This window comes from Antedon bifida, chromosome 5 (assembly GCF_963402885.1).
Source record: "Antedon bifida chromosome 5, ecAntBifi1.1, whole genome shotgun sequence".
NCBI classification, from domain to species: domain Eukaryota; kingdom Metazoa; phylum Echinodermata; class Crinoidea; order Comatulida; family Antedonidae; genus Antedon; species Antedon bifida.
In genome coordinates, this window is record NC_136230.1 from 28,823,101 (window position 1) to 28,848,932 (window position 25,832).

The 25,832-nt window shown below is 34.9% G+C and overlaps 4 protein-coding genes across 4 annotated transcripts; 3 read left to right on the top strand and 1 right to left on the bottom strand.

The window, feature by feature from the left end:
- The first annotated feature begins 673 nt into the window (after nucleotides 1-673).
- Nucleotides 674-7,728, top strand: LOC144843055 (medium-chain acyl-CoA ligase ACSF2, mitochondrial-like). Its single transcript, XM_078699718.1, has 18 exons — nucleotides 674-846; nucleotides 1,098-1,229; nucleotides 1,344-1,397; nucleotides 1,575-1,687; nucleotides 1,893-1,940; nucleotides 2,083-2,191; nucleotides 2,416-2,508; nucleotides 2,965-3,113; nucleotides 3,287-3,378; nucleotides 4,015-4,088; nucleotides 4,280-4,381; nucleotides 4,552-4,700; nucleotides 4,817-4,871; nucleotides 5,458-5,544; nucleotides 5,625-5,677; nucleotides 5,854-5,911; nucleotides 6,263-6,331; nucleotides 6,825-7,728. Exons 1-18 carry the CDS (start codon nucleotides 676-678, stop codon nucleotides 6,894-6,896), a joined length of 1,680 nt encoding a protein of 559 aa, XP_078555844.1. The 5' UTR covers nucleotides 674-675; the 3' UTR covers nucleotides 6,897-7,728.
- Nucleotides 7,729-8,246: 518 nt separating this feature from the next.
- LOC144843488 (medium-chain acyl-CoA ligase ACSF2, mitochondrial-like) lies at nucleotides 8,247-18,689 on the top strand. Its single transcript, XM_078700275.1, has 16 exons — nucleotides 8,247-8,414; nucleotides 8,641-8,772; nucleotides 8,869-8,933; nucleotides 9,055-9,168; nucleotides 9,246-9,293; nucleotides 9,396-9,504; nucleotides 14,755-14,847; nucleotides 15,432-15,580; nucleotides 15,829-15,920; nucleotides 16,033-16,106; nucleotides 16,249-16,349; nucleotides 17,351-17,405; nucleotides 17,510-17,596; nucleotides 17,749-17,801; nucleotides 17,916-17,973; nucleotides 18,603-18,689. The coding sequence occupies exons 1-16, from the start codon at nucleotides 8,247-8,249 to the stop codon at nucleotides 18,687-18,689; spliced, it is 1,485 nt and encodes a 494-aa protein (XP_078556401.1).
- LOC144843070 (uncharacterized) lies at nucleotides 9,542-14,480 on the bottom strand. Its single transcript, XM_078699750.1, has 2 exons — nucleotides 13,113-14,480; nucleotides 9,542-11,162 (listed from the first exon to the last, which is right to left on the bottom strand). The coding sequence occupies exons 1-2, from the start codon at nucleotides 14,384-14,386 to the stop codon at nucleotides 11,129-11,131; spliced, it is 1,308 nt and encodes a 435-aa protein (XP_078555876.1). The 5' UTR covers nucleotides 14,387-14,480; the 3' UTR covers nucleotides 9,542-11,128.
- A 1,328-nt stretch (nucleotides 18,690-20,017) lies between the features above and the next one.
- LOC144843057 (medium-chain acyl-CoA ligase ACSF2, mitochondrial-like) lies at nucleotides 20,018-25,724 on the top strand. Its single transcript, XM_078699720.1, has 18 exons — nucleotides 20,018-20,206; nucleotides 20,474-20,605; nucleotides 20,748-20,801; nucleotides 20,901-21,013; nucleotides 21,177-21,224; nucleotides 21,330-21,438; nucleotides 21,625-21,717; nucleotides 21,943-22,091; nucleotides 22,550-22,641; nucleotides 22,766-22,839; nucleotides 22,986-23,087; nucleotides 23,762-23,910; nucleotides 24,053-24,107; nucleotides 24,241-24,327; nucleotides 24,464-24,516; nucleotides 24,657-24,714; nucleotides 25,102-25,170; nucleotides 25,430-25,724. Exons 1-18 carry the CDS (start codon nucleotides 20,036-20,038, stop codon nucleotides 25,496-25,498), a joined length of 1,677 nt encoding a protein of 558 aa, XP_078555846.1. The 5' UTR covers nucleotides 20,018-20,035; the 3' UTR covers nucleotides 25,499-25,724.
- The last annotated feature ends 108 nt before the right edge of the window (nucleotides 25,725-25,832 follow it).

A 25,832-nucleotide genomic window follows, 5' to 3' on the forward strand; every position in this document is an offset into this window, starting at 1 on the left:
CTTCGAGAATGGGCTGACATTAACGGAAACAACTTCTTCCGAATAACGTTTTATATAACAGGCGCACCTCAACATAACTTCCGAGTCCCGTCGTCGATTAAAGAACGTCTTAATTGTTATTTAGGCCTATAGGCCTATCCTATAAATTTTTTTATTAAAAACAAATATCATTATTAATTTTAAAATTTAAATTACTAGATTTAGTTGGATTTGTGACAGTATTATTTTATTTGAAGATATGAATGTTGTTATGAGGCTCGGTCTTCTACACTATAAACAAAATGTGATGTGCCCATATATGAACTTGATGACATCATATCACTACCATATGTGGACATATCACTACCATATTTGGGCACATCACACTTGTTTTGTCAAACTAATTTGATAGTGTAGACAAAGCTTTAAAATGAAGAGATTAACCTACCGGATTTACTGAATTTTAAAAAGTCTAAAAGAGGGTTGGATTTTTCATTAATATTATACATTTTATCTATTAAATTATATAGTTTATGCCTACATTTTTATCTATAAAGATCATTGGCATTATTTCAATTTATGGCAACCTTCACATAATTATGTTGGTAGTCCAATTCTATGTTATCACGATCGTATACATTTAGTGCTTACTTATTTCATTCACTGTAAAAATCGACACATTCAAGAATGTTTAACATGGCCTTGTCGAAAAAGAAGAGCTACGTCCATACCCCAGGTCTGAAGCCCTTTATTGGGCTGACGATGCACGAAATGTTGGAAGAGAGAGTGAAGAAAAATCCGGACAGAGAAATGCTTGTCTTTCTCAGCGACAATGAACGAGTTACATTTGTTGAATTTAAGAAAAGGGTGAGTATGACTGTTTAACATACTGAAAATATGTTTGTTAACACGGTAATTGACTATACGTAGGCCTCTGTAGTACGACGGCGACGTACCAAAAGGGATGCGTTATTGAAAGCATTTGAACAAGTAGTAATAATAATAATGCAGTTGTGGATTATGTATTGGATTAGACACTATACTATGCTATATTTTGTTTTAAGACGTCTGTCTTATTTTATGGAAAGAAAGTTTGCTTTCTTCTTTTTTTTTTTCAGGTAGTAGACTTAGCAGCCGGGTTCTTACTCAAACTTGGTCTTCGTCGTGGTGATCGTATAGCTGTTATAGGTGCCAACCACGTAGAATGGCCCCTTATTACAGGTGCAGCGAGAGCAATAGGCGTTGGTGTGGTAGGTGCTATGTATATCAAACTAAAGTTGAGCTTTACTGTTCAGTGTGAAATAATTCTACCTATTTTAAAATGTTTTACTCGTTACAATGCTAACGTAGCAACTTTTTTTCAGGCTAATCTGCTTCTTGGTCATACTCCTCAAACCTTTAAGAACATAATATCACGGGTATGTTGTGTATCACATTCTATTCTTATATTGAATTAATGCACTTCTTATTATATAAAATTAAGAGGAATTCCAAGGACATCACACCCTATGTTTCTTAGGTTGAGTACTGCTTTGATGTTGGTCAATCCCCACCATTCTCCGTAAATTGCCAATAATGTTCCAACATGTTTGCAGGTATCGTGCAAAGCTCTGTTCATAACTCGTAGCCCTGATACACTTTACTCAATGGCTTGTGAAATGATCCCAGAGTTAAGTGAAAGTATTCCAGGTGACCTGAATTCAAAGCAGTAAGTATTGGACAATTTGAATATTTATTATACGTAGGCTAGCTAGCTTTACCTTACTTACAGTGAGTATTGGAAAATTTAAATACTTTGTTTAGATGCATTCATGCATACGTAGGCTATCCTAACATGGCTAATGTTCCCGAATCCCTCTCGTTCATTTATTCATGACCTAACAATGTACTGTTTATTATAATCGTTTCTGTAGGTTCCCCGATTTAAAGAAGGTCATAGGCGCTGGTTCAAACTGTAAAAGGTAAGAACATATAATTGTACAACACAAAAACTTATTAGATGTGTTTGCTAGGAACCTCGGGCAAAAACTGATGTTTTCTTGTTTGTTTGTTTTTTGGTTCTTGTTTTTTTTTAACATACTGTATTTAAATCTTTCTTTTTAGTGGAACGTTGAATTTCGATGACATATCTATTTCTGGATGTGAGGAAGAAGTAGTAACAGCGGCCAAGAAAGTGACAATTGATGACATTAGCCATTTTAATATGACATCGGTAAAAAATATTACAGTAATTCCTATAAGTAGGCCTATAAGTTACCGATAAGTAGGATTACTATAATGTTGTGTAATGTTCAGCTGTTGTTGTATTAGTGTTTATAGACCTAGATGTTATGTATCATAACATAGTGGTACTTTTTATTTCATGGTAACATAATAGGCTGTCATGCCAATGCACGATCCAGGCCAGTATAATATGTTTTTAATCTTATTCCGTAGGGCTCAACTGGAACCCCGAAATTGGTACCTTATACTCACTTTGCAATGCTGAATTCTTACATCTTTCCACCAAATCAATTTGACGAAAAACAAGTGAGCAATAATTACAACTTGGTTCCCACTAGGCCTACAACGTAACGAACGACATAATCGCAACGCAAGTAATTTTACCAATCAGAAGTAATATATTGTTGTAACTGTCTCTTGTATTTCTCTTACGTCCTAGTGGGAACCAAGCTTTAGCTTTATACCTATTATGGTGGATGCATTTATATGACGAACTAAATACTCGGATGATGAACAGCTGATGACGATGATAACGCCGCGCAATGACGTACGCGCAACGCAAGTGAGTTGACCAATCACAAGGCAGTTCGTAAGATCCATCGCGTTGTGATTGGTCAAATTATACTTACGTTACACTACGTCACTGTGTTGCGTCCTAGTGGGAAAGCGACAACTGAAGGTTGATAATAGGGATGATAATTATTGATAACGTAATTAATTATTATTATTTATCTAATATTATTAATATATTTTGTACTAAAGATCAATAAACTAGCATGCATTGGTAACATGGCATATGTTGCAGCAACGCAAATGAGTCAAGTACAGCCACTTCTGTTCGGTACAACTTCAGTGTTTCCCTCACCAACCTACATATTTGAAAAGTTTCTTCAGGCTGTCGAAACAGAAAGGTAAATATTTCACAATTTCACCTATTTGCGGAATTCAACGAACAAAAATGTTTAATTTCGAGAGTACTATAATCGAACTATGAGGATAATAAGTTAAAAATGACGTTAAAATTACATATTTGGTGACAAATTTATACTGAATTTATTTATGACGAAAATAAATTTCTTTTTAGATGTACCTTTTTCTTGTTGATGATTGATGGTGCAGTCGATCTTGCGTATAATCCTATTTGTGATAAGTACGACCTGTCTTCATTAAAATCAGGTATATATATATAAACTTTATTTAGACACGAGACTGATGTACAGCACAACTCGTTCAATCAACATTGATTGTTTTTACACAAGTTCGTAATACTGTATTACAAAAAAAAAACACCATATAAATACGAAAGAAACGAAAAAATTGAAATTGAAAAGAAACAAAATTACAGCAGAATCCCCATTCATCTGACACCTCTATTTAGGGTACACCATACCGGTACTTCCCGTGTAAACGGGAACCCTTATCGAAGTGTATCATTTATGGGGATTCTACTGTAATACATAATAAATCTTTTTGATTTCATTTACCTTAAAAAAATAGTGATAAAACACACATTTTACATGGTATTTAGCCATTTTAAAAGTTGGATGTACACCATCGTATATTACCATACCATTATGTTTTACAATGCATTTTTCAGATACGTTTTAAACAACTTAACTGAATTTGGAAGGGTATCAACATATAATTGCTCCACGATAAGACAGACTTCGTTTTTTAAAATCGGTTTTTGGCTTCGGGGTGAATAGATAACGTATTACAGTGGTTAGGGCCTGTAAATGTAGTATCGATAAGAGAGAATGTCATAGGCCAAGTAGAGTATACGACGAAACATTGTTTTCTTTTTAATAAAAGGTGTGACTGGTGGTTCGCCCATTCCATCAGATGTTATTTTCGAATCAAACAAAAAGCTTGGAATTCATTTGTTGGTAAGCAAGAACATGTTAATTATGTGATAGATATTTCGGCACAAAAACGTCTATACAGTATAGTAACGGAATATTAAAAACGTAAAAAAAACAAAAAAGAGAGGCTTATAAAGTCTACAAACCATCTGCGCATGCTTACAAAAGATTTGATGTTGTGATACTTTCTGATTGTTTTTCTTTGTAACATGCAGAATGTGTACGGATGTACAGAAACCCTCTGTGTCACCTGTTTGACAATCAATGACAGTCCAGATGTTTGGAATACATCAGGCCGCCCTTTTCCCAATGTTGAAGTAAGTTCAACTCTAAGGTCAATTTACACAGACGAGCGATAACGGTAATAAAACTATGGATTCTATGTTATTCTTTATGACCATTTAACACAACGCGGAGCGGACGGGTGGTTTCCGCTCAGGATAGATATAGCTACGCGGAACAATCATTATTTCAAACCTTTTTTCAGATTCAGATAGTTGATGAAGAAGGATGTCCCGTAGAAGTGGGAGAAAAGGGAGAGATATGGGTACGAAGTCCGTCTGCGTTCAGAGGGTACTGTGGTGATATTGAGAAAACAAAACATATGATCACTGAAAATGGATGGATAAAAATGGGGTACTATCACAACAAATTATTGAAAATGTTGTTAATAATGTGCTAATTTAAGTAACATTTAACCACATTTGTTTAAATGGAAGTAAATGTATTAATGTACCACCTTTTTTTTCCAGAGATGTGGGTAAGTTAAATGCGGATGGCTACCTGACAATTGTTGGTCGAATTAAGGTAATTTAATTATAAATCTTGAACATACAGTAATTCCGAACACGAATACCACAACCCTCCAGCATCCCATCATTATTTCCAAATTTTGAGTCGAGCCGAGTGGCCTAACGGTTAAGGCAGGAGCGCCGCAAACCATAGCTATACAATCAAGTTCAAGTTACTCCTCGACCATTGTTCTGGTGGTAGAACAAGTCTTAAGAACTTAAAACAGTGTACATCTGCTTCGTGTGTACTTTAAAGAACCCAGTTAATTTTTCGGAAGAGTAGTGGGTTATCCCTGGTGTACTAGTCCATTCATTCCCTGTCGTGGACAGACGAACGTGCGCCGTTTGGTAGCAGCACTCGACACGAAGGTGGCAGAAGAAAGTTATTGTACGGTCGTCAACCTGGTGCGCAATTCAGCCTAGTTATGCTGCAAAGCACAGGTTATTCTCCCACATAATATATAAAATCCAATATCGGAAGTAACGTTTGGGAGATTGTTAATTACATTAACATAGATCATTGATTAAAATTGATAAGCTTGGTAAATTCAATATTTTTCTTGATCTGAATTAACCCCATTAAAATAACTATGTTTTCTTAGGACATCATTATCAGAAGAGGTGCCAATGTCCATCCATCAGAAGTGGAAAGTATAGTAACAACTCATCCAGCCGTAAAAATTGCGCAGGTAATTATGTTAAATATTGTGGAAAACATTTTAAAGACAGAAGCTAACACTTGATATCATATTTCTTCTAATCTCTCCAGGTTTTAGGAATCCCGGATTACAGGATCGGTGAAGATGTGTGTGTATGTGTGACGTAAGTATTATTTTCTTTCAGGCAAACTAAAATTCGTGTATACAATATTCAAAGATTGTTACTATATTTAATTTTGTTTTAAATATTTATTTTCATGTAACAAATTAAATACCCGTTTAACATAAATATTATTATCAATTCTTTCATTAAAAGGAATAAACATTTTATAAATTTAGATTAAATGAAGGTTACGATGTCACTGAAGAAGAACTGAAAACTTTCTTTGAAGGAAAGGTATTAGACAAAAATTATGTTATATAAAACAAACAAAGAAAATGCATTACTTGTGATTTATAAATAGTAGAACAAAAGGTTTGAATGAACAGCTCTTCTTTGTGGCTCTCACTAAGCAGACTAATATTTTTATGAGACTAATTGCCATAAGAAAATATTAGGTTGACTGGCTGTCAATAAGAGCAGTAACTAAGGTAGCATGTATATCACCATCCGGGGCATTAACTTATGATTATGAATTACTAGATGACTTGCGATAGTCAGTTCGACCCTATATAATGACAGTTGCAGAATTGGGTGCACTAATTGATAGAACATTTCCCAAACTGTAATTTCACTCCTTATTTTCAGATGTCAGATTTCATCCAGCCGACTTACTTTCTCATTTTCGCCTCGTTTCAATCTGGTGCTTCGGGAAAGGTAATTTGCTTTGTTTATATTGTAATTTTATTGCTATAAAAAATATTATGGCTAATCAGTAATGTTTTTTTTACTGTTTAAACTGTCAATTTATGGAGCATAATTATTGCAGTACAAAAATGCACTTACTGCAGTAACTGTATATAATAATATTTTTACCCTCGATAAACCATAATCAATTCAGTTTTGAGATCCATATCTTTTATGGCATGTTACTCTCATTTGGAATTGCTTTTTTTTAGTTTATTTATTTCATGGATTACTTTACTGTGAAGCGTATAGAGGCTTTATGCATTATACGATTTAAAGACAGAATGTATTATTATTAGTATTATTATTAAGTGCTGAACGTATCAAGACTAACTCCTCGTTTTAAAATACTTTTTTTTAATGCATGGAGGAAGTTTTCAACCAACTTAGATTGTCTATAGATTCTGGCTCAATACTTTCAAATTTCAAATCATGTACGCAATTTCGTAATTATCGTTTACAGGTAAATCGTACGAAGTTGCGAGAGATGGCTATTGGTAGAATTGAATTACCGGAAACTCCTTATGCTGAATAATGTCTACCTCATTAAATCAAACCTATCTTGTTGCATGCTATTATTAGGACAATGGTATTTATATAATACATTATATTTAAAGTTGAATGTACTAATCGATCTTTAGGCAGCACGAAATAACCAGGGAAGAGTTCCCTGGAATAACGTCACCAAATGGAGAAACCACATGCTTCTTCCAGATTAGTGTATAATAATACTTTAACGAACAACTAGCCAATCGCCAGGCATCTACAATATCAATAAAACCATTACAATATCGCAGCCTGTCATATTAAAAACAAAATTATTGGACCGCCCACGGCAAAGACAATACATGGTAAAATACATTATTTAATAGTATAAAGATTAAAGTAACTTTTAGCTTCAGAAGTCTTCCGGGAAAATGTAATTCAAATATAAAAATTGAGCATTTTATTAATAATAAGTCTTCCGATTTTGATGAAATTATAAGTAATGGTTCCATAACATCATGTTGTTAATTCGACCTCCACGCTTGGCAATGGATCAATTAGACTGCGCAAACGTTTTATACATGTGTATGTGTTGACAACGATATACAATATAATAATTATATAATGATTAAAAACTTTCTATAAGGGACATTATGTTTAAAGAGCGTGGGTGTGTTTTATTGACAGCTCTGCAGCGCTTGCGGGTTGGATTATTGTTTGATGATAATGATAATAAAAAGTTAATAATAATTGTGTAACTTCACTCTTACAACAAACTTATTAATATTACCCTAATAGTACTGAAGTACAAAAGTGAAATGAAATTAGTATTTGTATTTTGTATAACTAACAGTGCCATTAAATATATATGTTAGCATGTATCAGAAGCTATTTTGACTCAATTTTTAATAACCATATTTTAGATCCTTTTTTTTTCTTTTTGAAACACATTTTAATTAGCATTATTTCAACTAATGGCAATCTTCCCATTCATGTGGTAGTCTTGAATGTTATCAATACTTAGTGTCCGTGCTTATTTAGTTCGCTGTCCGAAATCGAAACATTACAATGATAATTTGTTTACGTGAAAGACGAGCTTGTTCAAACAGATGGATTTCGATAGCAAAATCGGCCCCTTGGTTTTCAAATTTCTAAAAATGTAAAATTGTTTATAGATCATAATTATCCTGTTGATATCGTGAATTCTTAGGTATTGTACTTAATAGCTTTAAGATTGATGGCTGATCAATTACTGGACTCATGGTTGAATTAAATTACCAGATAATCCTATTAAATTAACTTTTTTTTATGGTGATAAGTTATATATAAAAAGTTGCTTGCTTTTTTCACTCTCATTGTACAAATCGTCAGATTAGTATAAAGTTAAGATCTATATAGAATGGCTTTGCGAAAAAAGAGCTACGTTCATACCCCCAGTCTTAAGCCCTTTATTGGGCTGACGATGCACGAGATGTTGGAAGAGAGAGTGAAGAAAAATCCGGACAGAGAAATGTTTGTTTTTGTCAGCGATAACGAACGAGTTACGTTTGCTGAATACAAGAAAGTGGTAAGGACTTTTTTTTAAATACGTAATAGCATTAAGGTTTCATTGATTTCCATGGTTTCGCCAAGGCAACCTAACAACAGGTGGCCTTGCCAAGTCCTTTGATCTTATGTCTGGCTGCGACAAATACCAACAGTACTTCTACCGTATGTAATATTCTTCGCGGATCGGTGTCTGTTAACACAATTTAAGGAAGACAATTAGCCAATATTCTTTTTCCATTCTTCAGGTGATAGACTTAGCAGCCGGGTTCCTACTCAAACTTGGTCTTCGTCGTGGTGATCGTATAGCTGTTATAGGCGCTAACCACTTAGAATGGCCGCTTATTGCAGGTGCAGCGAGAGCCATAGGCGTCGGTGTGGTAGGTACCAATCAATAACTAATTTTAAGCTGATTAATCTATACATTTTACAATATATTTACAGTGAATACTGACATTGTTTTCTATTTTCCTCAGGTTAATCTGCTAATTGGTCATACTCCTCAAACATTCCAGAAAATACTGTTACAGGTATGCCATAAGTAAAATAAACATAAATAATAACTTAATATTCTTATAATCTCTGTTTGCTTGAGTTCCTTCCCGCCCCTTCGCTCATGCAATCCATAATATTAAATAAACAATGGCAACATTATTATACAGGTGTCGTGAAAAAGCGCTGTTCATAACTCGTAGCCCGGACACACTTTACCAAATGGTTTGTGAAATGATTCCAGAGTTAAGTGAAAGTATTCCAGGTGACCTGAATTCAAAACAGTGAGTAATGCGACAATTTGAATATTTATTATTCGTAGGCTAACTAGCTTTACCTTACTTACTGTTCATTTCTTTAGGTTACCAGACTTAAAGAAGGTCATATCCACAGGTTCTAATTGTAAAAGGTAAGCAATTTAAGTAAATATATTTCTAAAGCTTCGCCAAGTACGACACGAAGGAACTGTCGACTTGTGATTGTGAAGTAAATTAATTTATTTTCTTTTCAGTGGAACTTTAAATTTCGATGACATATCTATTTCTGGATGTGAGGAGGAAGTAGCAAAAGCGGCCAAGAAAATCACAATTGATGACGTCAGTCATATTATTATGACATCGGTATGAAATGTATTCCAATAAGTCAACATTATTAGGAAGATTAAACGAGACTTACCTGTAAGTTGAAGTTTGATCACTATTTTATGAATATGTGAGTGAGGTGTAAACTGAGATCCCGACGCGCACGCGCACCCTCATACTTTAAATCAAACATGTCCAGAGTAATAATTTGCAGCGATAAGTATATATATGATAACCTGCATTGTTCTATAATAATAATTGTTTTACTTGGGGTGGGTTGAGGCGGGCAGTTTACACCTCACTCACATATTCATAAAATAGTGATCAAACTTCAACTTACAGGTAAGTCTCGTTTAATCTTCCTATTTTATTTCATATACGTTCGCTGTAAACTGAGATGTTTAAAGCCAACTCTGGAAACATGTTTGAACTGTAAACCAAATAATTGACGGAAATGTTAGTTTCAATAAAACAACTTTATTTCCAAAAGTCTACATTCATTCATAAGGATGTTTGCCTAACGGGCAACTTAAATATGACAACTATCGTGTTGTATTAATAATAAAGCATTTATTTTGCTTATAATCAATAGTCCAACGTTTTAGGATTCTCACCCTAAAAACATCAATTAGAAAACTAAACAACAATATTAAACTGGTTCAAAATGCAAACAGGGGCTATTTGTAGTAGCCAACAACAAACACAACCAATATTAATGAGTTGATGAATCAACTTTTCTCAACAGTGCCTGTTGAAATGACGGATTTTCTACAAATTTTATAGGCTTATTATAATATCTGTTTAGTGTATGTTCGTTTCTCCACCCAGCTGTTTTCATTATTAAGTCAACCGGGACATTCCTTAATTTTGCTGATGAAGATGCAGCCGCTCGGACCGAATGGGCTTTAAATTGTGTTGTATCTACTCCTGCTTCTGATAAACCTGTCCTTATCCATCGAGCAATTGTGTCTTTTGATGCCTCGGCATACGGTTTCTTATGACATATAAAAAAATCTGTCCTTATTTTCCCTTAAATTAGTAGTTTTTTCCCTGTACTTTAGAATTGTTCTGACCGGACATAGGGCAGGGTCTTCACTTTTGTGGAAAACCACCAGTTGACCTGTATTGTTTGGTCTGCTAGTTTTTAGTAATGTACAAATGTAAAAGGTGATTGCTTCATTCTCGATATTCATATTTGAAAATTTGAAATTATATAAGGTTTGAAGCCTACTTGAGGACAATAATGCTAATAACAATGCTACTTTTATGGTAAATTCTTTAAGCGATAATGTATCGTCGTTAATTGTTCGCCTCAGATAGTCTGTAACTAAGCGAACATCCCAAATTTGTGCATATTTTGGAGTCGGTGGGTTAAAATTGAATAACCCTTTCATAAATCTTTTCAGTTCAATAGACTCCTTCATGTTTATATCTAAGATTTCGAGAAAGTTTACAATTGCGCTTTTCGCCATACTGATAGTACTATAGCCTAAGCCCTCGTCCTTCAGCTTTATCAAGAAATCGAGGACGTGACCGGTGTTTAGCTGTTGCCATGTGATTCCTCTGATTTCACAAAAGTCTATAAATTTTGTTAGCTGTGAGTTATATTGCTTCCACGTTGACCGTCTCCAGGATTGCAGAATGACGTCTGCTGCAGTATTGCTTATTCCTTTGTTGTAGAGTTCCGCCCTGATAGCCTGCAGGCAAAAAGGTTAAGTCTGTTATAAAGGGGATGACAATCATCTGAACCATGTAATGTTAAGGCATGTTTGGTATTCTTAAACCTCAGTGGTTCCCCAACCATCATTGATAGTAATTTAGGATACCAATACTGTGTTGGCCAGTTTGGGACCACCATGATAACTATGGCATTATCTGTCAATATTTTTTGCAAACATCTACCTATAAGGCAGAACGGCGGGAAAGCATAGAGCTTGGCAGAGGACCAATTTTGTAGAAATGCATCGATACCAATTGAATCTGGGTCCGGTTTCCATGATATATATTTCGGAAGCTGTGCATTGTGCCTAGAAGCGAATAGGTCTATATCCAGTTCACCGAATGTTTTAGTGATTTTTATAAACAATTCTTTGTTAAGCATCCATTCTGTCTCATCTTTAAACTGACGAGACTTTGCATCAGCTATTATATTATCTCTACCTGGGATGTATTCTGCACTTATCCAAAAATTGTTCTCAATGCACGAAGACCAGATGGCTTTTGAAATTTTATTGCACGCAATTGATTTTGCGCCGCCCATGTTGTTTATGTAAGCTACTGCCGTGGTATTATCAACCTTCAACCTTATGTGCTTAGCTTTTCTCTCACGGGACAATGCTTTAAGGCCGAAAAAAGCAGCCAGCAATTCTAAGTAATTAATATTTAGTGCCCCTGTAGCATATGCAATGTCTAGGTCTTTGTTTATCCACCTTCCCCCTGTGTGGGTATGTCCATCAGTGGCACCCCAGCCTAGACCACTAGCGTCTGTCTCAATTGTTAGGTCGGGGTACCCATGATATATCAATTTATATGCGTCTTTGACATTATTTTGCCACCAAAGAATATCGTCCCGTCCATTGACGGAAATACTAATAGGCCTATCGTAATGGCCTTTATTTATTTTTAGAGCTAGTATTTTCTCCTTCTCTAGTGCCCTATAATGAAGCTTTCCATACTCTACAGCAGGTAGTGTTGCTATAATTTTGCCTAAAAATTGCGCAACTTCCCTAATGGTAGTATGACTTAATGTAAGTATGTGTTTACTTTGAACTCTAATTTCCTCCTTCTTGTGATATGGAAGGGAAACCGTCATACTTATAGAATTTATTTCAAATCCCAAGAAGGTTATGATCTGCGTAGGATTCATTACTGATTTTTCTCTATTAATGATAAAACCCAATGAGGCTAGAAGTTCACTAGTTTCCCTGGCGGTACCGCCGGCCAAGTCTTCTGACTGGTTTATACACAAAATGTCATCAATGTAAACCAACAGAATATGCCCTCTGCTGCGCAAAAACGCAATTGGGGGCTTCAATAATTTCGTGAAAAGTCTAGGCCCTGAGCTAAGCCCATTAGGCAATGCGACAAACTTATACAGGTTGTCTTTCCAAACAAATTTTAAATATTTAGTGTCCGACTCTGCTATGGGTACAGTAAAATATGCATCTTTGAGGTCGACTGACGTCATATATACACCTGGTGAAATTAGTGTCAATGCATTTCCAAACATTTCCATTTTGACATGTTTGTATGTCACATATTCATTTAATTTAGAGAGGTCTAATATCATTCTGAACCCTCCATCTTTCTTTGGCCTTGTAAAAATATTTGATACAAACTGGTCATGTTCATACATGGCTGGTTTGACCACCCCTTTTGATATCAATTTAACTATTTGATCATCAATAGCCTCCATATCCATGTTGCTGAGTTTGTATGGATGAGGTATTTTTCCTTTTAGGTGGTAGGGTATGGCTTTATCAAACTCTATTTTATATCCTGAAACCGCATTTAGGATGTATGGATCCGAAGTATATTTTTTCCACCTATGTATATATGACCTGAGTCGACCTCCTACTATGTCAAGGTTATTATGTTTGTTAACCTTATTGTTAGGAGAAATACTTATATTATCAATCGACTCATACCTCTTCGGCTGTTGTTTTAGGTCCTTTTTCCCCTGATAAAATTTGGTCTGGTTGTAGTTGTTTGTTGACCATTTGTGTCGCCGGGTTTGACCTAAAAAAGGTTTGCCATTTCTATTGTATGGCTGGTATCTGTAGTTGTTGGACCTGGTCTTTGGTTGGTACGACTTAAAATTAAATAAGCCTGCCGTAGCCTTCCTTTCCTCATCCAGTTTTTTAACTGTAGTACTCAGGTCACCAAATAAATACTCTGTAGGCTTAATGCTGGGTTTACATAAATGAGTATATTTGGCATTTATTTCCGGTTTCAACATCTCCTTACGAAGTGCAAGTAACTCGAAGTTCGCATTGGCAAGTAGGCCGATTGTGTCCTGTGCTATCTCCGATGACTCATTTCCATCAACTAATTTAGCAAGGGCGGTAATTCCCTTTATCAAAGGTTTTTGTACCTTTTGAAATTTTAGATCGTTAGACCGTGCCCTTGGTGTAATGGAATCCCAAATAGTTGGATTGACCTTTGGCACCATTAGGGCCTCTAGATTTTCCGGTATAGGATAGCTTTTGATCAGCTCGGTCATTACACTCTCACTCATATGCGAGTGCAATAAGTATGTTAGCGTGTCAGCCAACTCTTGGCTGACTGCTGGTGCCAATTCGTTAGAAACAGCAAATCTTGCTGCAAAACCCGGAGGAAGGGGGCCTTTGACCTTACTATTACTATTAGTGGCTGGCCGCTCAGGATTTTCATCCTTCTTGGATAGTTGTGTACCTGTTACTTCCCCCTCCTCCAGGTCAGACACATCACGTTCGTACTGATGATGCCTATCGTAAATGTTACTCGTGAGGCTAACCACCGAGCTACTGTCATCATATTCATTGTTGTGACATTGTGATGACATTTGTGTCATCAACTGAGATAAAAGGTCGTGCGTTGACTCATTTATTTGTTGAGCAGCCTTCGTCTCTTTAACCTGCTGCTCAACCAACCGCTCAAGGTTTTCAACCCTAGCCTCATAGTTCAGGCCTACTCCGACCTGTTGATTAGGCTGCAGCACGTTAGTGCATGATGGCCCGGCGATAGCAACGGCATCGCTGTTGCTATGCGTATTACCTTCTTTAGGAGGCCTAGTAATAGTACAGCTAGACCCCGCCTTCCTGGCCTTTTTGGTGGGCTTAGCCACCGTATGCTGTACAAGTGGAGTTGTAGCTGCAAATGTTACATTTCCAGCAGAAATCTCCAGCACATCTTCTTGTATTGCAAGTGATTTTTGTTCCATGATCGTTCGGGTGCACGCCGTCTCCAAACGATGGCGCCGATATGAGGGTGCGCGTGCGCGTCGGGATCTCAGTTTACAGCGAACGTATATGAAATAAAATAGTACTGGATATCACACTCAATCTTACACAAGACAAATTATAAACAAAATATAAAAATGTACATACGTCATTATATGCATGTAAGGAAAACGGACGGAAAAGCTGTAAGTAGACTAGTATTGCTATAAGTGTGTATTCAAATATTACTTTGTTCATTTAAAATATTCTATTCTAACTAATGTATAAATCAGGGAGGTAGGCCTACCTCTCGTTATTGTTCTATAATTTCCACAATCTAGCCAGCTAATGATTTGCTTTAATTCCGTAGGGCACAACTGGATTACCGAAATTGGTACCGTATACTCATTTCCTGGCACTCAATTGTAACACGTTTGTACCCGATCAGTTTGACGAGAAACAAGTAGGTATAACAATTGAATTTCCATTTGCCAGAAACTATAAGGTAGTGAGAGATGCATTTATGATGATAATTATAATACTAAGATCTGAAAGACAACTACAAACATGCTAGACGAAAAGTACGAAGGTGATGATGAAAAGTACGAAGGTGATGATGAACAGTACGAAGGTGATGACGAAAAGTACGAAGGTGATGATGAAAAGTACGAAGGTGATGACGAAAAGTACAAAGATGATGATGAAACGTATGAAGGGGATGACAAAAAGTGCCGACGATGATGATGATGACGAAAAGTACGAAGGTGATGACGAAACGTACGAAGGCTCTGATGAAAAGTATGAAAGTGAAATACGAAGATGACAAAAGTACAAAGATGATGACAAAAAGTAAGAAGGTAATGTCGAAAATACGAAGATGACAAAAGTACAAAGATGATGACAAAAAGTAAGAAGGTAATGTCGAAAAATGCTAAGATGACAAAAGCACGAAGATGATGACAGAAAATACGAAGATGATGTATGTATGATAAAAAGTAAACTTATTTAGTAATTTATTTAGATTTATTTTATTACTATTTTGTAAAGATCAATAAATTTGCATGCATTGGTAACATGGCATACGTTGTAACGATACAATTTGGTCAAGTAGCGCCACTCTTATTCGGTACAACAACAGTTTTTCCTTCATCAACCACAAATTTTGAAAACTTTCTTCAGGCAGTCGAAGCCGAGAGGTAAGGTTAATTGTTAACAATAATTCCACTGTCAAATTAAACAATTTCTAAATGTATGTTTAGTTTCGACAGTGATATTCAAAATCGTGTGGTAGGCTTAATGTTCGTCAGAATGTGCGTCTATTTAGAGACTCAGAAATTCTCATTAAAACTATGCATGGATGATGTATTACGTTATAAGTGAAAGAACTACGATATGTACAGTTTTAAAAGATGATATTAACCAGTGACTGATCTTTCTTGTGTAGATGTTCCGCTTTCACGTTGATGATTAGTGGTGTGGTCAACCTTGCGTATAACCCAATTTGTGATAAGTACGACCTGTCTTCATTGAAATTAGGTACGGGGTATAAAGTATTATTGTTATAGTGGTATCACGTAGGCCTATGTAAAAACATTACGTAACCGATTATTTAAACACTATTTCTGTTTATTTTAATTATTATAAAAAGGTATAACCGGTGGTTCATCCATTCCACCAGCTATCATTTCGGAATTGAAAAACAAGCGAGGAATTCGTTTGTTGGTAAGTAAGTAACATATTTCCTATAGGTGATCAATGAGCACACAACGTGTCAGAAAATACTATGACAGAACACAACAAACATTTGTCATAAAAGAAACATTTTAATTTTTTCTACTAATATAAATTGTGTTTTCTGTACCAGAATGCTTATGGGTCGACAGAAACCTTCATAATGACCTGTTCGACAATCGATGACGGTCCAGAAGTTTGGAGTATGTCAGGGCGCCTGCGCCGAATATTGAAGTAAGGCCAACTAACGTTATTTATTGTTGTACTTTCTTTATATTTCTTTCTTTGTGCTTCTCTCTTTCTGTTTATTTCTTTCTGTTTCTTTCTTTCTGCTTTTTTCTTTCTATTTCTTTTTTTATTTCTGCTTCTTTCTTTCTATTTCTTCTGTTTCTTTCTTTCTGCTTCTTTCTTTCAATTTCTTTCTTTCTGTTTCTTTCTTTCTGCTTCTTTCTTTCTATTTCTTTTTTTATTTCTGCTTCTTTCTTTCTATTTCATCTGTTTCTTTCTTTCTGCTTCTTTCTTTCAATTTCTTTCTTTCTGCTTCTTTCTTTCTGTTTCTTTCTCCTTCTTTCTTTCTGATTCTTTCTTTCTGTTTCTTTCTGTTTCTTTTTTTCTGTTTCTTTCTTCGTGCTTCTTTCTGTTTTTTTCTGTATGTTACTTTCTTTCTGTTTCTTTCTTTCTGATTCTTTGTTTCTTTCTTTCTACTTCTTTTAGCTTCTTTCTTTCTGTTTCTTTTTCTCTGCTTTTTTCTTTCTACTTCTTTTAGTTTCTTTCTTCCTGTTTCTTTCTTTCTATTTCTTTTTCTCTGCTTTTTTCTTTCTGCTTCTTTCTTTCTACTTCTTTTAGTTTCTTTCTTCCTGTTTCTTTCTTTCAGTTTCTTTTTCTCTGCTTTTTTCTTTCTGCTTCTTTCTTTCTGTTTCTTTATTTCTGCTTCTTTCTCTGTCTTTTTAATTACAAATCCTAACTTTTTTTAGCTTCAAATAGTTGATGAAGAAGGATGTCCCGTAGAAGTTGGAGAAACAGGAGAGGTTTGGGTACGAAGTCCGGTTGTGTTCAAAGGGTACTATGGTAATATTGAGAAAACACAGCAGGCGATTACTGAAAACGGATGGGTAAAAATGGGTTACAGTACTAAATCACAACTTTATGTTTGCTCAACATACAGTCAAGTATGCATTTAATGCTTAGGAATAATGAAAGTAAATGTATTAATGTATCACTAATATATTTTTTAGAGATGTGGGTAAGGTCAATGAGGATGGTTACCTGACAATTGTCGGTCGGATTAAGGTAATTGAAATTACAAAACATTTTGTTCCATCAAATCTCGATAGTAAACTTTTGTTTAGTTAAATTACACACAATTAATTGTTCTGAAATTATTTTATTTTCAGGACATAATTATCAGAAACGGAAACAATGTCCATCCATCAGAGGTTGAAACTAAAATAATAACACATCCCGCCGTAAAAAGTGCGCAGGTAGGCCTAATCATTGTTTTGTTTCTCTATGAATCTATTCATTAGTTTTGCTAATAATACCATATTCATATAATTATTTATATTTTGACACGTGCGGAGACATTATTTTATTTAAGCACTAAAATAGCGTACGTTTTTCTTCAATCTCACAGGTTGTATCAAAACCAGATTACAGAATCGGTGAAGATGTGTGTGTATGTGTTACGTAAGTACTCTAAGATTTATATCCTTCAAAACAATAATTAGTCTGAATTTAAGACAAATTAAATACCACAGTTATATAAATTGTTACGAATTAAAGATGTTTTTATGATTTCAGATTAAATGAAGGTTACAATGTCACTGAAGAAGAACTGAAAACGTTTTTTGCAGGAAAGGTATCCTTATAGATATTATTTTTATTTAAATATTATTAGGCTTAAGTATCAGTCACCATAAAACAAGGTACTGTACAAATGTTAAAAGCCTGTTAGCTACCGTGTCTTGTGTTTTATAATAGTTCAATTCTCACCCGAAAACATCGTGTATCATATTGAGAAACTAATTGATGATCCTGAATATATCAAACCGGCTTACTTTCTTATTTTTGACTCGTTTCAATCTGGTACTACAGGGAAGGTAATAGGACATTTTCTTTTTTGGCTAATCAATACAGTGATTTGACCTGTTTTGTAGGCACTGTTGAGCGAGTCAAATCACCGAGCGGTTAAGGCAGGGCGCCGTTTACCATACCTAAAGAGCGAATAATATCGGCATGGGCCGACTCGCTCCTAGTTCTGGTGGTGAAACATGTCTTCTCGGATTATTCATCTTTCGGAAGAGTAGGGGGTTATCCTGGTGTTCTGATCCATTCATCCTCTGTCGGTGTGGACAGACGTTTGATGGCAGGCAGTACTCTACACGAAGAGACACTTATGGGAGAAGAAAAATGTGGTATGTGTCGTCCACACCTGTTCGCAATTTAGCCAAGTATTCAAATCATGTACTTTCATAATTTTTTTTACAGGTGGATCGTAAGAAGCTGCAAGAGATGGCTATTGGTCGAATTAACTTACCAACATCTCCTTATGCCGAATACCGCCTGCCTGATTGAATCAAACATCAAACATAACTTATAGAATGTATATATAGAGGTTCAATATTTCGTTCGTAGTATTTTTGTCAGACAAAACCGACTTTTTCCCGCCCGATATTTTTCTCAGTGGGCGCGAAGTGAAAGCAGCTTTAATCAACATTAATATAATATAATTTAATGGCCATATTATATTTTATTGTAAACGGAGACCGGGATTACCAGCGAATAAAGTCAACCCTACCCGTGTCATTGTTGAGGTCATCATTGGTATAACCTCCACAATTTAGGTACGATGATTTTTTAGATTAAGCTTCTTTATTTGCTATGGATTTTGTTATGTGAACATGGTATTCCGAAATAAAAGATATATGAATGATAGGATTGACTTTTTGTGACGAATATTTCGTTTTTCAATGATTTCCACCAAGCGTTGCTTATTGAGAATGATTGCTTATTAAGAAAATACTGAAAATGTACACTACATAGCGTCATATTATCGTAATTTCTGTTGATCACCTGTTTTATTTTGCATTCATCCTTTTTTTGTGGCATAAATGAGGATGTAGACTCCTACATCCATAACAATACTTAGTTTATAGTTTCATGTACCATATGTCTACATTTATATAAATCAGCGTTCATCGTGCGAATAGAACATTCCTGAGTTATGATTGGTTGCATATATTTCTACGTCACAACAAGTAGATAACAATGTTATTTTAGTGAAAATTTCGATTCGCGCGAATAAACTCGTCTAATTGAACCGGTTTTAAACCACTTTAGACCAATCTTAATCGTGGAAATTCTCGCGACGACCCTAAATCAAATGGATGACGTAATTAATCACAAGGAAAATACAAAGGGCGTATCCTACGGTTGTTTAGGAAGAGGGAGACATTTGAAGAATATGAACATCTCGTTAAATTGACTTCACTAAATTTACCTTATTTATTCAGAATGTTTGAAAGGTAAACCTAAAATAACTTAGATGATTTGGAAGCTCGATTAAAAACATTTACTATCTCAAGCCAAGGCGGCTAGCACGTACATTTTGACAATATATAAGAGCACTGTTCCACCGGGCAATGTAAACAAATACAGCGGACCTGTTACACAGTAATAGACGTTTACATGATCATAAAACCATACGATATTCCTATTATTATTTACAGGTAGAGTGTAAGAAGCAGCAAGAGATAGCTATTGGTCGAAATTTACCAGATACGCCCTATTTCAAATAACGTGTTAATAAAGTGGCTAATAAAATTATAATGTGGTGATAGATTATCTCATATTTAATAAGTAGTGTGCTTATATTTCACTCTCAATGTAGGCCTACAAATCGACAGAGTAAGTTGTCTAGAATGGCGTTGTCACGAAAGAAGAGCTACGTCCATACCCCCAGTCTGAAGCCCTTTATTGGGCTGACGATGCACGAAATGTTGGAAGAGAGGGTGAAGAAAAATCCGGACAGAGAAATGCTTGTCTTCGTCAGAGATAATGAACGAGTTACGTTTGCTGAATTCAAGAAAATGGTAATGGATTTTTAAAAATTCGTATTATCAGTGAGATACGATTGTTGATTCTTTAATAACAATAATACAGAGCACTAAATTTATTGTATACTGGCGAATTTACACTGATTACAGACTGATAATATCTATACTCCTCATTGGTACATTCATGGAGAAACTCCATGTTTCAGGGAAATCGATCGTTGTATGTTAAGTGTATTATTATAATGGTATAGGTCATGTGTCATACTTAGATATCTGAAAGATTTTTTCTTTTCCATTCTTCAGGTAATAGACTTAGCAGCCGGGTTCCTACTCAAACTTGGTCTTCGTCGTGGTGATCGTATAGCTGTTATAGGTGCTAACCACGTAGAATGGCCCCTTTTAACTGGTGCAGCGAGAGCAATAGGCGTCGGTGTGGTAGGTACCAATCAATAACTAATTTTAAGCTGATTTTTCTAAACATTTTACAATATTAGGGCATAGGTCTTTTTCTGACATATTTTAACCATGTCAATACAACAGGTAATAGTAAATACTGACATTGTTTTTTTTTTCTCAGACTTATCTGCTAATTGGTAATACTTCTCAAGCATTTCAGAAAATACTGTTACAGGTATGCCATATGTAAATTAAACAAAAATACTAACTTAATATTCTTAGAATTTCTGTTCACTCATTCATTCATTCATTCATTCACTCTGGCAACATTCAGGTATCGTGCAAAGCGCTGTTCATAACTCGTAGCCCGGACACACTTTACTCAATGGCTTGTGAAATGATTCCAGAGTTAAGTGAAAGTATTCCAGGTGATCTGAATTCAAAACAGTGAGTAATGCGACAATTTGAATATTTATTAAACGTAGGCTAGCTAGCTTTACCTTACTTACTGTTCATTACTATACGTAGGCTAGCTAGCTTTACCTTACTTACTGTTCATTACTATTCGTAGGCTAACTAGCTTTACCTTACTTACTGTTCATTTCCTTAGGTTACCAGACTTAAAGAAGGTCATAGCCACAGGTTCTAATTGTAAAAGGTAAGCAATTTGCTTGAAGTAAATACATTTCTAAAGCTTCGCCAAGTACGACACAAAGGAACTGTCGACTTGTGATTGTGAAGTATTTAATTTATTTTGTTTCAGTGGAACGTTGAACTTTGCCGATATATCTATTTCTGGATGTGAGGAAGAAGTAGCAAAAGCAGCGAAGAAAGTGACAATTGATGACATCAGTCATATTGTTATGACATCGGTATGAAATGTATTTCAATAAAGTCAGTATTATTAGTACGGGGTAGCCTATATCACACTCAAAGCTAGGACGAGACGCTACAAAGACGTAAGCGCAATCTACGTAGGTTTTCAAAATCACAAATGGCGGGTACCGTTTTATAATTTCCACAATCTAGCCAGCTAATGATTTGTTTTAATTCCGTAGGGCACAACTGGATTACCAAAAACGGTACCGTATACTCATTTCCTAGCACTCAATTGTAACACGTTTGTACCGGATCAGTTTGACGAGAAACAAGTAGGTATAACAATTGACTTTCCATTTGCCGGTAACTAAGGTAGTTTGAGAGATGTATTTATGATGATAATTCTAAGAGACAACTATAAACACAATAAATGACGAAAAGTACGATGATGGTGAACAGATGATGATGACAGAAAATACGAAGATGAGGAAAAGTACGTATATAATAAGTACACTTATTTAGTATTTTATTTAGATTTATTTTGTTGTTTTGTAAAGATCAATAAGTTTGCATGTATTGGTAACATGGCATACGTTGTATCAATACAAAATGGTGAGGTAGCGCCACTCGTATTCGGTACAACTTCAGTTTTTCCTTCACCAACCATCAATTTTGAAAAGTTTCTTCAGGCAGTCGAAGCCGAGAGGTAAGGTTAATTGTTAACAATAATTCCACTGTCCAATTCCAACATTTTTAAATGTAGGCATGGTTCGTCAGAATGTCTATCTAGAGAAACTAAAAAATTCTCTTTAAATCCACATGAATGAATAATGCATTTTTTCTATGTGAACACATAAACTGAACCGAATAATTAAAGTAATAGAATAATAGAAGATATCGATGGGATTCGAATCCAGGACCTTAGTTCCATAACTGGTAATTTATGCCATATAAGTAGCCACACCCATGATTTCTGCCTCAGATGGCCAGTCAAAAATTCGCGGACTGAAGAAGTCTGGAGTATGTCAGGGCGCCCTTTACCGAATGTTGAAGTAAGGTCAACGTTATTTGTATCATTCTTTATGTTTCTTTATTTCTGTTTCTTGAAAAAAAGAATGAAATTTTACTCTTCCCTGGTCTGACTTATCTAAAATTCTTGTGTAGATGTTGCGCTTTCACGTTGATGATTAGTGGTGTGGTCAATCTTGCGTATAACCCAATTTGTGATAAGTACGACCTGTCTTCATTGAAATTAGGTACAGGGTATAAAGTATTATTATTGTAATAATGGTATTAGGTAGGCCTACACTGTAAAAATATTACCTAGCCGCCTATTATTTTAACACTAGTTCTGTTTTCTTTTAATTATTATAATAAAAGGTATAACCGGTGGTTCACCCATTCCGCCAGCTCTCTTTTTGGAGTTGAAAAACAAGCGAGGAATTCGTTTGTTGGTAAGTAGGCCTTAAAATATTACCTATAGGTGATTGTTGTTGCAGCACCCAATGTATTGCAGCACACTATGAAAGAACAAAATATTTGAGCATACAAGAAACTTTTTGTGTTGTGATAGCTTCTACTAATATAAATTGTTTTACAGAATGCTTATGGGTCAACAGAAGCCTACACAATGACCTCTTTGACAGTTGATGACGGTCCAGATGTCTGGAGTATGTCAGGGCGTCCTTTACCGAATGTTGAAGTAAGGTCAACGTTATTTGTATCTTTACATTCTTTATTTCTGTTTCTTTCTTTCTCTTTCTTTCTTTCTTTCTTTCTTTCTTTCTTTCTTTCTTTCTTTCTTTCTTTCTTTCTTTCTTTCTTTCTTTCTTTCTTTCTTTCTTTCTTTCTTTCTTTCTTTCTTTCTGCCTTTTTCTTTCTCTTTCTTTCTTTCAGTTTCTTTTCTTTCTTTTTCTTTTGTTTCGTTTCTTTCTCTGCTAGTCTTTCTTTCAGTTTCTTTCTTTTTGCTTCTTTCTTTCAGTTACTTTTTTCAGATTCTTTCTTTCTTTCTCTTCTCTTTGTTTCTTTCTTTCATTCCTTCTATTTCTTTCTTTCTCTTTCTTTGTTTCTTTCTCTTTCTTTCTTTCTTTCACTTTCTTTCTGCTTCCTTCTTTCTTTCTTTTCTTTTCTTTCGTTTCGTTTCTTTCTGCTTCTTTTTTTCTGCTTCTTTCTTTCTGCTTCTTTCTTTGTGTTTCTTCCTTTTTTCTTCTTTCAGTTACTTTTTAAGAGTCTTTCTTTCTTTTTGATTCTTTCTTTCTGCTTCTTTCTTTCTTTTTTTTTCTTTCATTCCTTCTCTTTCTTTCTTCCTTTCTCTTTTATGTTGTTGTTTTTTTATGTCATTCTGCCTTCCTGTATTACAAATCCTAAATGTTTCAGCTTCAAATAGTTGATGAAGAAGGATGTCCCGTAGAAGTGGGAGAAAAGGGAGAGGTTTGGATACGAAGTCCGGTTGTTTTCAAAGGGTACTATGGTAATATTGAGAAAACACAGCAGATGATTACTGAAAACGGATGGATAAAAATGGGGTACAGTACTATCTCAACTTTATGTTTGCTCAACATACATGAATTATACCCAGTCAAGTAGGCCTACGGTATGCATTTAACATCGTTTAAGTATAAATGAAAGTAAATGTATTAATGTATCACTAATATATATATTTTTTAGAGATGTGGGTAAGGTCAATGAGGATGGTTACCTGACAATTGTCGGTCGAATTAAGGTAATTGAAATTACAAAACATTTTGTTCCTTGTCAATATGATTTCATACAATCTGCCAAATCGCGGATCGTAAACTTTTGTAAAATCGTTTTTTAGATAGATTAATCGCAAATTAAAATTATTTTATTTTCAGGACATAATTATCCGAGGCGGAAACAATGTTCATCCATCGGAGGTGGAAAATAAAATAATAACACATCCCGCCGTAAAAAGTGCGCAGGTAGGCCTATTGTTTTGTTTCTCTATCGGCCTATTCATTAATTTGTTCTCACATAAACAGTTGCTGAATAAACCACGTGCAGAGAAATCATTATTTTGATCAAAAAAAGCACGTACGTTGTTCTTCAATCTCACAGGTTGTATCAATACCGGATTACAGGATCGGTGAAGATGTTTGTGTATGTGTTACGTAAGTATTTTTTGTTTAAATTGAACTTGTTGCTATTTATTTAATTCAATAACAATTTATCTTTATAACTTCAAAACAATTATTATTATCTGAATTAAGACAAAGTAAATACCACAGTTATAAAATATTTATAATTTCAGATTAAATGAAGGTTACGATGTCACCGAAGGAGAACTGAAAACTTTCTTTGCAGGAAAGGTATCCTTATAGATATTATTTTGATTTTAATATTATTAATTATCACCATGGAGAGATTATAATTCCTCCATGGTATCACCATGTAAGATACTGTACACATTAAATATTATTATTTTATACTAACTTCTGTTGAGTCTGTTTTGAAATACTCACTCGGTAACGTCGTGTATCATCCCGGTAAAGTCGTGTATCACGCGGTAACGTCGTGTATCATCCCGGTAAAGTTGTGTATCACGCGGTAACGTCGTGTATCATCCCGGTAATGTCGTGTATTACGCGGTAACGTCGTGACACCCGGTAATGTCTTGTCATCGTATTGAGAAACTACCGAAATGTCTGTTAGATTAGGCTACAGTTCTTCAATTTTGTTTACGATTTTTTTTTCAGATGTCCGATTTAATCCAGCCGACTTACTTTCTGATTTTTGACTCGTTTCAATCTGGTGCTACAGGAAAGGTAATAGGACGTGCCTATTTTTTATATGGCTGATAACAACTAATTAATTAGGCCTATATGTTATTGCTAATCGATAAGAATAGTATTCGATGGTTGAGAGATACCCCTACCATATTTGGTCATGAGTTTCCGAATGTATCTCAACATGTTTCGACCAATTGCAGTCATCCACATCAAAGTATTGTCAAGGCCTAATCTTTCTTTTAGCATGTTATTTAATATTAAGTAACCACCAATTTCAATTAATATTTATTTACAGGTGGATCGTAAAAAGCTGCGAGAGATGGCTATTGGTAGAATTAAATTACCAGACACTCCTTATAATTGAATATAACTTGTTGAATAAAATGAAATGAAAGTACAAATTCGACTGGTGATTGGAATTATTTTAAAACCACAATAGGCCTATACCTCGGACTGATTGACTGATAAATTCACTCGTAACAGTACATATATAAGTATAATAGTATAATTATTATTGTTATATTATATTATATATACTTATTAATTTTTTTATTTTTTTTTGTCTTGTCAAATTATATTTTGAGGGTTCCAATCAGCTTCGGCATTGAACCACCTTCTTTAAAATATTGTTGAAATAAATATTGTTGAGTTGAATTAATTGATATTCATGAAAACAGTGGTAATTATCATTTATATAA